The 12,500-nt window shown below is 44.4% G+C and overlaps 1 protein-coding gene and 1 long non-coding RNA gene across 17 annotated transcripts in view; one reads left to right on the top strand and one right to left on the bottom strand.

Annotated features, from left to right (window-relative positions):
- The window catches only part of LOC146543469 (uncharacterized), a 208,635-nt gene that overhangs the window by 11,381 nt on the left and 184,754 nt on the right, over positions 1–12,500 (bottom strand). For 13 of the 14 annotated variants that reach the window (XM_085235335.1, XM_085235337.1, XM_085235339.1 and 10 more), the window contains 4 exons: positions 7,168–7,533; positions 3,385–3,509; positions 2,607–2,810; positions 1–1,843 (listed from right to left, as the gene is read on the bottom strand). The exon at positions 1–1,843 is cut by the window's left edge and continues 741 nt beyond it. In XM_085235335.1, coding sequence (XP_085091461.1) covers positions 1,568–1,843; positions 2,607–2,810; positions 3,385–3,509; positions 7,168–7,533 — 971 coding nt within the window. In that variant the 3' untranslated portion in view covers positions 1–1,567. The remainder of the gene's footprint in view (positions 1,844–2,606; positions 2,811–3,384; positions 3,510–7,167; positions 7,534–12,500) is intronic. The other variant, XM_085235332.1, reaches the window with a different exon arrangement.
- The window catches only part of LOC104912960 (uncharacterized), a 176,986-nt gene that overhangs the window by 134,038 nt on the left and 30,448 nt on the right, over positions 1–12,500 (top strand). Inside the window, exon 9 of one of the 3 annotated variants that reach the window (XR_014886231.1) lies at positions 8,101–11,744. The exons of the other annotated variants lie outside the window; for them this stretch is intronic. This is a non-coding gene — a long non-coding RNA (uncharacterized LOC104912960). Of the gene's footprint in view, positions 1–8,100; positions 11,745–12,500 lie in introns of those variants that run through there. 3 annotated transcript variants of the gene reach the window in all.

Here is a 12,500-nt window from a genome sequence, read left to right as displayed (position 1 = left end):
TGGCATCTGGGGGCTGCAGAGCATTTTGGGGGTTGCCCTGCAGCTGGGCTGTTTTCTGTGAGGTCCCTCTGCTCCAAGCCCCGTGGGGACAAGCGCTGTCCCCAAGTCCCCTGGGATGGGCTTCTCAACACCTCCCTGGCTGCTGCTAGGGGGTTTTGTTTCTTCGCCTGCTTTTGGGGTGGGACGAGTGGCCCCACAGCCAAAGAATGGAGCTGTGATTTTACTTGCCTTCTGCTTTGTCTGAGGGGACAGCCAGGCTATTTGGGGGCTTTCTGCTCGCATTTCACTTCTTTTTTGCAGACTTGGGCTCATGGGTGTTGCCCAGAAGAATAATTTTTTTTACTTCTGGTCCAAAATGAGGAAATTCTTAAGCGTAAAATCCAGCTCAGCTGTGACCCATAAAGGACCTCATACTGCTGATGCTTTGTCAGGCAATCAAGTTACATGATCTAACTGCAGAAATGTAACAGATATAGTTTGTTTGTTTTTTAACTCACTAAAAATGTTTAAACATATAAAGAGGCTTAGAACATTTACAGTCATATCTGAAATCAGAATGTGTGAAAAATGACTTTTTTTTTTTCGTATTTGAACTCATACAAAACCTTTGCAGTCTCCACGAAGGCATGCAGATGCAGCGATGGGATCTCATGATGGATTGTTGGTGTGTGCATATGGACATGAAACCGTGAACAGAGGAATTTGCACAGGCCAGCATTCAGGTTTCATTCTGAAACCCCAGCAGAATCAGACCCCTAACTCTGGCTGCTGTTAAACGTGAAGGCAGCGTGCAGCTTTCCTCTTGCATGGTTTCCCATGTAGTACTGCTGACCTACCTCACTGCAGCTACAGCTGCTCAGGCCCTCGCATGCCTTCAGGCTTTCCTTCCGAGAGTGCTTCTGGTGCCAGAGGGTTTTGGCAACGGTTGTAATGTGCATGATTATTTCCATTGAGGAAACCATTGGTGATAACAGCAACAAGGAGGTATGCGGGTGTAAGCCACAGCTTGCTGAAGGCATGAGACCATTAGGGTATGTAAGGATAGGCTCCTGATGCTGTCAAAGAGGAAGCGGCTCTGCACGTGAAATAATGTAGGGAAGGGAATTGCTAAACATAGTTTAACCCCTAAGCTGCCCCCTGTGAATAAAGTGTTTCCAAAAGCCTTCAGACTTGGCTTGAGCTAGGTGCTCATTCAGCTAAAGAAAAACATTACATGCCCTCTTGTCTAACCAACCTGATATATTCGCTAAGCATTACAGCAAAAGGAGATGCTTTTTGGTCACTTTTGTTGCCATGTTCCCTGATACCAATGTTGACGTTATAAACTAGAGCAGTATTTTAAGTTGCTGTGATCTTAAATTTTGTTTCCTTATGCAGCTGCCCAAGCCAGCTTACATGCTGATCAGGATCTGCTGCAGCCTGGGAATAATCTGGCACCAGCTTCTTGGGCAGGCACGTAAATCCTTACTGACATCAATGAACTGAAAAATTCTGAGGCCTGGCAGTGACAAAGGGAATAGTGAATGAGAGCAGTATTTCTTTATATTGATCTACCTTTCCTCATCTACTAATAACACTGGCTGTTTACCCTCTGTAATAAGCTGCGATGGCTGCTACGTGGGTCTTTGCTTTCCAGTTCTCCAGTGTCAGTACACACAAACCAAGAAACCTCCCAGTAAATGAGCTGGCTAGGACTAGATAAAATTAAGTGTATTAATATTGTTAATGTTTGCAATTCAAACTCTTGTTTGACAAATTTAGACACTGATTTTACACCTAAGAACTCCTCCAACCAATACTTAGTGTCTTCAACTTGGTCTACCGGCTGGGAAGAGCAGATTCCCTGCAAGAGAAGGGAAGGGATGGGTTCCCCAGAGCCCCACAGCCACTTGGGGAACCTGGGCAGATGCTGATGACTTCGTCTTGGTCCCAATCCCTTACTTTATGGAGGAAATTGGAGTTGATTCTGTTCTTTAGATTTCTGCTTTTAATGGTACCTCTCAAGCTATTCCTGTGCATCATCAAAGGTAGCAGTGTGCGAGCAATTAAGCCCAAAATAATATAATTTTTCATCAGTTTCTCAATCAAGATTTGGTATGCTTTAAAGAAACAGGACTGTTTCTGAGAAGCACCTACATATAGGATGATTTTATTTCCTGAGGAAAGTGCAGAGTGTGATAAGTGGATGCAACAGAAGTTGGTAAGATGATGGAAAAAACTGTTAGGAACAAGGATTTAAGAACTCCTAGTATGCATCCCCACAACACATAGTTAAACTGTGGAACTCAATACCCCAGGATGTTGTGGATATAAAAAATGTCCATGGCCTTAAAAAGTGATAATAAAAAGTAATGGATGAAATAAAAATCCATCAAGCCAAAGCAAGATACCAGCTCTGACTCAGTTAATGAGAGCTGCTGAAGTCAAAGCCAGGAACCTGAGATATGGGGGCAGTGGTATGGAGATTTTCTTTTGTGGTCTCTATCCTAAGTGCATGCTGGTGGAGAAGGAAAAATGTCCTTCCTAAACAAGACGCTTGGTCTGATCCTTACACAACCAATCTAAAATAAGGCAGTGATTAAAAAAGCACAAGCAGTGATACATACCTTGTGAATAGATGCCTGCCCTTCTGACACAAGACTGTGTAGGTGCTGGTACGGTCCTGAGCGATAAGCTGATGTTAAGTGCTCCTTGAAAGTCAGCTGTGCTATGAGGTTTAGCATAAGAGCTTTTTTCCAAGGATCCTTAAAGTTCATGCCAGTGGGTTGGCACAGCAGTGGGAGGCAGCCAAACAAACCAGAGGGCATTTTCTGTGGGAAAATGCAAAGTTTCAATTTGTTTGATAGCTCTGAGTCAAGCAAGTCAGAATGTCTATTAAATGTTTTAAAGTTATTAATCAGATAGAGAAAATACTGTCCAGGAAAATAGGATTTTCTCTGGGATTGAGAAGCCCTGTGCAGTGGATTCAGCCGCACTGAGCACCTTCAGGAGGACCCAGGCCAGGGCCTACCTGTGCCACTCACAGTGAGAGGCGTGCAGAAGTCTGGGCACTGCTTCAGCTAGCAACTCTCCACCCCAAAGCAATCACAGATGGTATGGGCTGACCCCAGCCCAGGAACCAGGCGGCTGAGGGAGCACAAGGCATCTCAGTATTCATTACTGGCCCACTGTCAGAGATTACTGCTCTCAATCCCCAAGTCCCATCCTTGCTATCCAGAGTACACTTTTGAATGTGTCTTAAATTACAGCAATTTCTGAGGGTTTTTGTAAACTGGTCACAGATGCACAAACTCCATCTTCGCAAGTCCTTTATACGCTGGACCTGATGAAATAGAGGCTGGCCAGTCAAGATGAAAAACCTACCCCCACCCCTGCTCCTTTTACCTTCATACAGGTTGCTGGTGCAGTAGGAGGGTCCTGTGAGAATGCGAGGCTGTTGCTCCCCTCCTTTTCATGCTTGAGGTATCCAGCACTTCCCCTGGAGTACTCTCTCATGGCCTGGATTTCAGCTGGAACAGGACAGGGAGGTTGAGGACTCATTAAAAACTGAGGCAGAATGGGAGCTAAGTCCACCCCAAAAACAGAGGCAAAGTGAGACAGGCTAAATCAAATGCATCCAAGAAAATTTGCACGGATACATCTACCAAGGAAAATACATACATTAATAGAAGCAGAGATTTAGGTGAATCTAAGGCAACTGCCTTAAATTCACCACAGTTGCCTTTCCAGTAGTTCACTGATTTTCCCCCACAGTAGTCTCTCATGTTTACTTTGGCATTTGTAGGGAAAATGTCAGCGGAGTGCTGCTGTGAGTGTGCCCTGCTGTATGATGTTGAGCTGTTCCAGTACCACAGCAGCTATTTTCCAACAGATTAACAATCAGATACTGGGAGAGTTCATCCAGTTCACATAAATCTGCATAGAAATTTTATTAACTTATAACTTCTATTTGGTGGGCCACCTACAAAATGAAAACAGATTTCTTACATTCTTGTAAGATAGAAGAGACAAAATTAAAAAAAAAAAAAAGTCTATGAAAACATATGCCTTGCTGAAAAAATGAAAGTACTAATCTTTCAAACAGTGGCATTTGCGTTCCCAGCGCCTCTAAATAAAAACAACAACTTAATTGTCTACTTACTGGATTCATTTTTTCCTTGTTTGGCTGAGGAGAAACATGCCAGCGGGAAGAAAAAATGGATGCAAGCAAAATTAAGGCACTGGGTTGGCACTTGGGAGATCTGGTTTCAGTTCCTGGCTCTGTCAAACACTTCCTATGTGACCTTGTAAATGTCACTTTTGAGCATGTAAAACCATCTGGCCTGATCTAGTGAAACATGTATTTAATTTTAAGATGCAAGTAGTTCCACTTATATCTCACACGCCTAAAGTTAAAGACATGTTTACATGCCCTGCTGGTTGGGAGCCACAAGGCACGGCCACTGCCAGGGCGGAGCGCTGCCCTGATGGCTTCAGGATCCTGATTTTGTCCCTTTTTGCCCCAGGTTTGTCAGAGTAGAGGCAGCCACCCTCCTGCTGAGTGCAGCACCAGCATGGTAAGCTCTCGTGCTCAGCACGGGAGCAATGCAAATAATTCACATCGAGGAAAGCTGTGGATTCGGATGCTGTTGTTGTAAATAAAACCTGCATTTAGGCACTGAAATAGTGGCCTGATTTGTAGAGTTGCTGAGCAACCAACGCTCATAAAGTCAAGAGTCCTTGAACGCTTTGTACTTCGGAAAATCAGGTCAGTTATTTGGAGGCTAAAAGCAGAAACTGAACCCTGATTTCAGAGCTTGAAAATCTGCCCTCATGTGTCTTCAGGTGTACTCTGATGCTCTGTCCCTTGTCATTATAACCAGCCGTACCAACAAACACTGCATAAAGCTGAGATTCAGAAGTAAAAATGCCATCATTTAACCATTTCATTGTTTTCTAAATGTAATTAAAAAGACGAGTTCCACTGAGACATTCTAAATATATGTATATAATATACATATGTGTAGACACATGTTTCTAATGTAAATGGTATATATAATGTTATTTTATGGCGTAGCAGATGTTTCTTAATTCCCTCCCACCGCACACTGAAGCAAGATTATGCCAGGCTATTTTATTATGAATAATGTGCTTGCTCCATCATTAAGAGGGTTATTAAAGGCATAAACAAACTTTTATGCCCTGCTTTTCAACAGCTGCTGGTGGTCTACAAAGTGATAATCCTGCTTTCAGCGAATATCCTTAGACTTAAAAATAAATAAGGAGAAAATAAATACACAGCACAGGCACCCAGGCTGACTTGTGAGTGGGCAGACTGTAAGTGTGACATCTCAGTGCCACGGAGGTGGAGGTGGCACTGCTTCTAAGCCAAAGCCTCAGACCGTGGGCTGGAACTGAGATGATTGCTCCGTGCATTGCCCCTTCCCACCGCCACATGGGAACTCCTGTCCTAAGCAAATGAGCCTGACTGGCATTTATTTCAGTGGTGAGAGCAGGAGAGCAAAAATTTGAAAGCAAAAAAGCAAATGCTGGCTTTAAATAAACAAATAAACATCTTGCAAAAATACAGAGCGCACAGTAGCTGTTTTTTTCCTTCCTAATTAATTACGTGGCAGAGACATGGCTGCAGATCCTGTAGCCTTAGCTTTGAAGAAAATCAGCTGAGTAGGTTTTATAACTTCAAACAAAAGGGTAGGACGGGACAATAAAGGTTACGTGGCCGTGTTCCGTCACAGGCGCTATCGCTGTTAATTCAAACGGATGTGACCCCTACATGACAAAGCTCCAAAGGTGTACGGGGAAGAAGGTTTATTCTTATAAATAGGACCGATGCCAGGTCAAGCAGGCCCCCTCACTTCGGACTTCCTAAAGAAAACAGCTTCAGACAGCTGAGCAAAAGAGTTATGGAGAGTGCTGAGATAGGAAATATCCATGGTTCCTGATATATTATGGTTGGCCCAGGAAACAAGGAAGCTGAGAGCCAAAGGTAGTCCTAAAGGTGCTAAACTGCACAGTGCTAGTGTACACAACAACATCCTCGTACAAGCAGATGTTTAAAGAAAAGAAGGGGGAGGGGGGGGCTGGGAATGGCATTTAGGCCACGTTGCACTCACCCTAGGGAGGAAAACTAAAAAAGGGGAATGTGGAACCAATTTTCAAGCTTGAGCAACTGAAAGTCTATTAAATGATTCTGTCATCAACATGAGATGAGAAAAAAAGTAATAATTTATACAACAAATTGGGTAATTGTAGCTGCACGGACAAATGATATTTCTTCCCTGATAACTGAATAAACATTGTTACAAGAGGAAGGTTAGAAGGAAATAGCCACTTTGGTGAACTACAAGCACCAGGTCTCTGCTTCTGTTTGTGTCAAACGAAAGGCATTGCAGGCTGAAGGGCATAAAGCTCCTGATCACAAATATTCTGAGCTGCTTAGGGGATTTTTTTTTCAGAAACTGAGCTGATAAAGATGGGCTCAGCTTCACGTAACTACAAGCAATCTCAGCCCGATTACTGCATCACATCAAATTTAAATCAGTTTAATTCTCTTGAAGATACAGCAGCGTAAACTGGAGGAATTAACAGCAATAATATGCCTTATTACCACTTAATTCATCTACTGAAACTATCATTTTCTTAAACACAAGCTGCATAAAAAGCAACAAAACAAACAGGACAAACCTGGAGTGGGTGCATCGAGGAACCACGCAGCGGGATTGCCGTGGGCGCAGCCGGGACACCGGGCTGTTGGGCAGAACCTTCCAACTGAGCACTGCATACATCAACAGTCAGCCAGGGCTGCACCTGAAGCACGCAGGCAGCCCAGCAGCCCGAGCACACGTGGGAACACATGCACGGCAGCCACATTCCGGAGCTTCAGGGCCTTGGTGCTGTATTTTCTTTTCTGCCACAGCCTTCCTGCGGGACGCCTGTGGCCTTGCATTGTTCTGGGCAGACCTGTGCTGGGTTGTGCCTCGGGGAGCAGCCCCAGCAGCCCTTCCTGCAGGGTCACTGCTGAGAACAAATCCTTAAACAACCCACCTGGCCCGGGGACACACAGCATGTAGGCCTGGCCTCCAAACTTGTTAGCCCTCAGGTTGGGGGAAGGCCACGTATGTTTCCTTACAAGGCTTGCCTAAAGCACAAGCACAGTTAGAAACTCACCTTCCATGGGAAATGGTGGAGGCTGTGCCGGCGTGCAGCCACACCATCTAGCCATGAAGGTGCCCAGCAGTGCCTTGCTTATGGCTGCACAGTGGAATGGAAGGGATTGGGAGCACAGGCTGCTGGATTGCTGTGTGCTGTTGGGTTGCTGGGGTGTCAAGAGGACATAGGCTGCAGGGGCCACACGTGCTGAAAGGCCAAGGGCCGGATCCTGTGCTGCAGGCTGGGCCTTGAGGAGCTGAAACAAGAGGAGGTACAAAGGAACACGGGGCTGTGCTAAGATCAGTTTCCTGTTTGATGTCTTTCTGCGTAACCGCTCTCCATTCGAACGCAGGCATGTGTGTAAACAGCGCCAGTCCCCTGTGCCTGAAATGAAAAATAATAAAAATATATTTACATGACTTTAACATTAGGCTATTAGAAAGCTGCAGTCAGTATAACAGAGAGGAGAAAAATTTACAAAGAATGATTTGCATAGCAAACGCATTTCACAGTTGTTTTGGACAAATGCCCTCGGTAAATATGTTTAAAGTCATGTACAACAAGAATATTTTATCACAAGTAGCCATGTTTTAATAAACACTTCGTCTTTTGGTATTTCATTCTTTCTCATCATAATAATAGAAATATAACACCATATATCACTGTAAAACACATTTCCACATAAACGCTGATAAGCACAAAATATTTTTCATCATTTACATTTTAACTGTAATAATATATGGCAGGATTAAAGCTGCATCCATCATGTGTCTAACTAACCTTGCTGTAATGAATTTTTAAATGTAATGGTTTCTGTCACAAAGTAAAATCATACATAATATCTTCTGACACAGTATGCTGGCGTACGCGAGATTTTAAAATGTAAATGCAACTTCATTTTTAATTAGATTTATAAACTCTAATCGCTATTTTCTTTTTTGTAAACCGAAGGGGAAAAGAAAAAACGTGGGGCTGCGCAACGCCTGCAAGTTTTTCCTTAAGGTACGGCGCTGTTGGAAGTGGGCACGCACCCAGCTGTGCTGCAGGAACAAAGGCTGGGCACAGCGCACCCACCTCGTGCCACTGCCAGGAGCCGGCCGGCGGAGCTGCAAGGACAGCAAGGACAGCAAGGACAGCCCGTCCCCAACCCCTGCCCAGTGCAGCAAACAGCCCGGCTCAGAGAGGAGAATCATTAAAAATAATTTGCAGGAGCTTTCTGTTCAGCGAGCCCTTTTTTTTTGATACAATATTTCCTTCAGTGATTATCGCCGTGGACATGTTCTGCCATATGGATGGAGCCGGGCGAGGAGGCGGCTCAATACCTGAGTGGTTAATTAAGAGCTGTTGCTGGGCCACAAGAAGCAGGTTTGAAATCCCTCTTCACTCACCGACAATGAGTAGCTTTTTTAGCAGCAGCAGTCACTGGGGACAGCCAGAAGCGCAGGGTAATTATTTGAGATAACATAGAGCTGAAGAGCGCGTGTGCGCGCCCATGTGTGCGAGGGGGAGCGCGGCGGCGAGAGGTCAACGCTACAGAAAGTTTACAATAAAAAGGTCAACATCTCCTACTTTTCTGTACAGTGTCGGCAGTCTGTAATGCCTTTTTAGAGTGAATGACAATCTTCTTTTTTCCCTCTTAAAAAATGAATCTCTTATTTGGTATTCAAACGTTGCAATTGTGAGCATGGGGCAGCTGGACTAACCTGAACGAGCCACGCTCACGTTGTCGGCGCAGATGCTGAAATGACTTTGACTGCATTGTTGCAAAGTAGCAGTAATTCCAACATTAACTCATGGAAACCCTGCATGCTCACAAGAACAAAGGAGAAAAGCGGTGAAACAAAAGCCGTGAATGAAACGAAGAACGTCCTCAACACAGACATTTAGGGCTAAATTCTCAGCACACTGCCACAGGAACAGCAGAGACTGTTAGCTTTAACCAAGGGATTCACTTGAGTCAGATGAGTGTCTGGGCTTTGGCCACCACACTGCTCTTGGCACCTGGGGGTACCACTGAGGCCCTTCAAAACATCAGTGGTTCTCCAGCAGAGATGTTCAGGGATGCTCTTGCGGCAGTGCATCCCACTCACTAGTTTTCCCAAATGACAAAAAGCAGCAAGGCAGCTTACAAAGGTGTTATTTTCTACAGTGCTTCATCTCTGAAGTGTTTATGAAGCGCAGGACCAAGCTGCCATTCCAGCCCACTACTGCCCAGTATTCAGATAGAAAGCAAACTGTGAAGCAGTACACTGAGGTCCATTTCATTTCTCCGAGCTGCAGAGAGTATGAGCATCCTTTCTTTAACCATCAAAGCTCATCTGGATCAGGAGCTCAGAATGCTATTTCCCTTTTTGTTTGGTTGTTTCTAAGGAAGTCTTTCTACTACTTTACTGAGCAGCCAAATGATGAAACCTCAGTCATATGTTTTTGGCATTTCCAGAAAATCCCACATGTGATTTCCAACTTAGGAGGCTTAAATCTCCATCCAAACAGGCGCTGTGTCAGCTCACAAAAGCGCTTAGCTTTGTGCTGTAGAATAAAAATAAATTCAAGAGAGAGAACCTTCATCCTCCTCCTCTCTACCTCCATTTTCACATCCTCTCAGATGCTGGGAACAGCTCACCCAGAACGACAGGAGACTTTGAGCAGAGGCAGCGGGAGGACATGCAGTTACTGGGCATCAGCCAAAGACCCAAACCATCCGTCAGAGGGGGACACGGCGTACCTGTGGCCCTGCTCTTTCCCAAGGCAGATCGTGCAACCTTTGATGTTCCTCCAGTGCAAACAGTACCACTCCAGCAGTGGCACTTTTGCCAGTGTAACTGTCTCAGCTTTGTTTAGAGACTGCCCAATATGTTAATTATCTTCTTTACCTCGGTGGCATTGTACTGTCAAACCATACAACAGTCTTTAGAAAATAAAAGCTAACACCCTAAGCTGCTGTACCCGGATCCCATAATATCTATTCACTGACAATGCCTGAGCTGTCAGATCAGAAGAAGCTTCATTCGAATAAAGGTGGGCAGATGTGTGATAATGAGACAGAAGCATACAGATGCTAATATAACTGTTCAGCAGAGCAGGCTCGTCTTCGTTAGGCAGACCCAGGTAGCAGCTGCAGACTGTCAGACACTGGAATGCTGCTTTCTCTTGATTCTCATTTAAGATCAGCTTCGTTCGCTGTCTGTCAGTGAACTTTTCCCTCACAGGAGTCTGGACCCCTAGGTGATCAGTCACATTTCGACATAACTAGATGTCAAAAGAAGTTTAAGTTGTATGACGAACTGTGATGCATTCCCTGTGCTGGCTGGCAGTCTCAGCCCTCCAAGGCGTCTTGTTAATGATCCACCTGGAAACTCTAGAGTATTTCCTGTATTTTGTTTTCTTATTAAAATACCGGCTAAGCCTTTGTCAATATCCATGTCAGCAACTGTAAGCTCAAGACAATATTATCACAAGCATAATTTGATTTAAAAATGGAGCGCTGGACCGACGCTGACCAGGCAGCAGGAGACACACACAGAGCGAGCAGGATGCAAGCGTTCAGCTGCTGTGATTTAGCATCATCAATTAAAACAAAATATTGCTGATTTTCTCCCGGGCAGAAGCAGGGGAAATGTAACTGAAGTTGCCCTATGCAATACGTCTGCAGCCAGGCAGCCAGCTCTGCTGATGAACACAACCAGGAATAGGATAATGGGGAGTCTCCACAGATGAGCACACAATTCAAATACGCAGGAGCTCGGAAACACAAATAACCTGAGACTGTCACTGCACGTAATGCCGGAACCTTTGAACTGGGAGTCTCAACTCCAGCAGCCTTTCATCTGTTGCTCAGAGCTGTTTACCCGCTCACACTCCTGTTTCAGAGAGCAGGCAGGCAGAGGCTATTTTACATAACGTGCACACAGTGCAGTAAACACTCTCGTGCCACACTTGTGCAGCAAGGCCAGATATCGCCTGGTGCTCAGTCGTGTCACACCAGTCTTCACATTCCTTCTCAACTCCCTTTCTTGCTTCTCGGCATTTGAATTTCAACATCACAATTCTTGTTAAGATTGCCAACATTATGCGCCTGGGTACAATTAACAGGTTTCTTACGTTCTTAAATTTCTGAATTAAAAGGCCACGGGAGAGACATTTGATGATCTATGAGATCCTTTTTTCCTTTTCTTTTTTGGGGTGGGTGCATTGTATGATGCGCATCAGCCTGACGCTTGCATTATGTTTTCATTTGAGAGCAGTTATCATTAGATTAACGGAATTGCTGAAATCACAAAATCCAAAATGTGGCCATTCCTCACAACCAAGCCTGTGGCACTCAAAGGGAACACGAGAAAGCAGGCAGCTCCATCCACGTTTGTGTGGAGGTTTCTGGCATCTCCAGGGCTGTGGGAAGGCCACAGGGATAGGCAGGTCCCACTCCACGGAGCCTTTGGCTTGAGCCACTGCCGCTCGCATTTGTTCCGTACACACAAATCCAGCTTCTAATGGTGATGAAGAGTAGATTTGGCAATCTGGTGCTTTCTCCACTTTCCCCATATCAATATAATTCTTAATTAAACACTTCTCATGGCCAGTTGATATTCACTAATACTTTCTAATATAAAACAAGATGTCTCCCCCTAGATTGTGGTGTTTAGTAGCCTGAAGCTCATTAGTGCCTGTGTTCTCACCCAGGAGTTTTAAATATTTAACTAGCTAGGATTCTTTCAAGAGGTCTTAACCTTATAATTTGTAATAACTTGGGGATCTCATATCTGAAGTGTAAGTTATTAAAAATGTTTCTTCCCTTCACCCTGCATTGATTTCCTACTTCTAGCAATCACGCTAAGAGCTATTAGGCCAAACAACTGCAGCTGCCTATTTATTTCATTGTAGTAAAACACAAGTGATGATAATAGATTTCCTAATAGAGATTGATCTTGCACAAAAGTCAAAAACAGTGCACGTACCGCATGGGTATACGGTGCATTATGCATTATGCACTGCATGGTTAAAATTGTGCAGCTACAGAATAATACAGGAAGGTCCACAAAAATGAGTGCGCTAACTGATATATCTTTGCATGGAAGCACATTACTTCTGTTGCTTGTAATGGCCTGAACATGTGATACAAGTAAATTTTGTCTAAAAATTATCTAAGGACCACCTAATGTGCTCTGATGCTACTGAATGTCAGAAATGTCAGCAGCTTCCAGTAATGACTCTCTGACATAAACAGTAAGGGAGAAATATTACAGTTGCTGAAGGAGTTGCGAGGACAAGCATGCATTTTCATGAGAGGTCTCTTTGAATGGCAGCAAGTACTCAAGCAGGCAGCATTCCCTGCCAGTTAAGCTGGCCAAAGA

Source organism: Meleagris gallopavo, chromosome 13, assembly GCF_905368555.1.
Source record: "Meleagris gallopavo chromosome 13, MGAL_WU_HG_1.1, whole genome shotgun sequence".
Lineage (NCBI taxonomy): Eukaryota > Metazoa > Chordata > Aves > Galliformes > Phasianidae > Meleagris > Meleagris gallopavo.
Note: the sequence above shows the minus strand (reverse complement) of the source record. Positions and strands in the feature narration are given on the sequence as shown.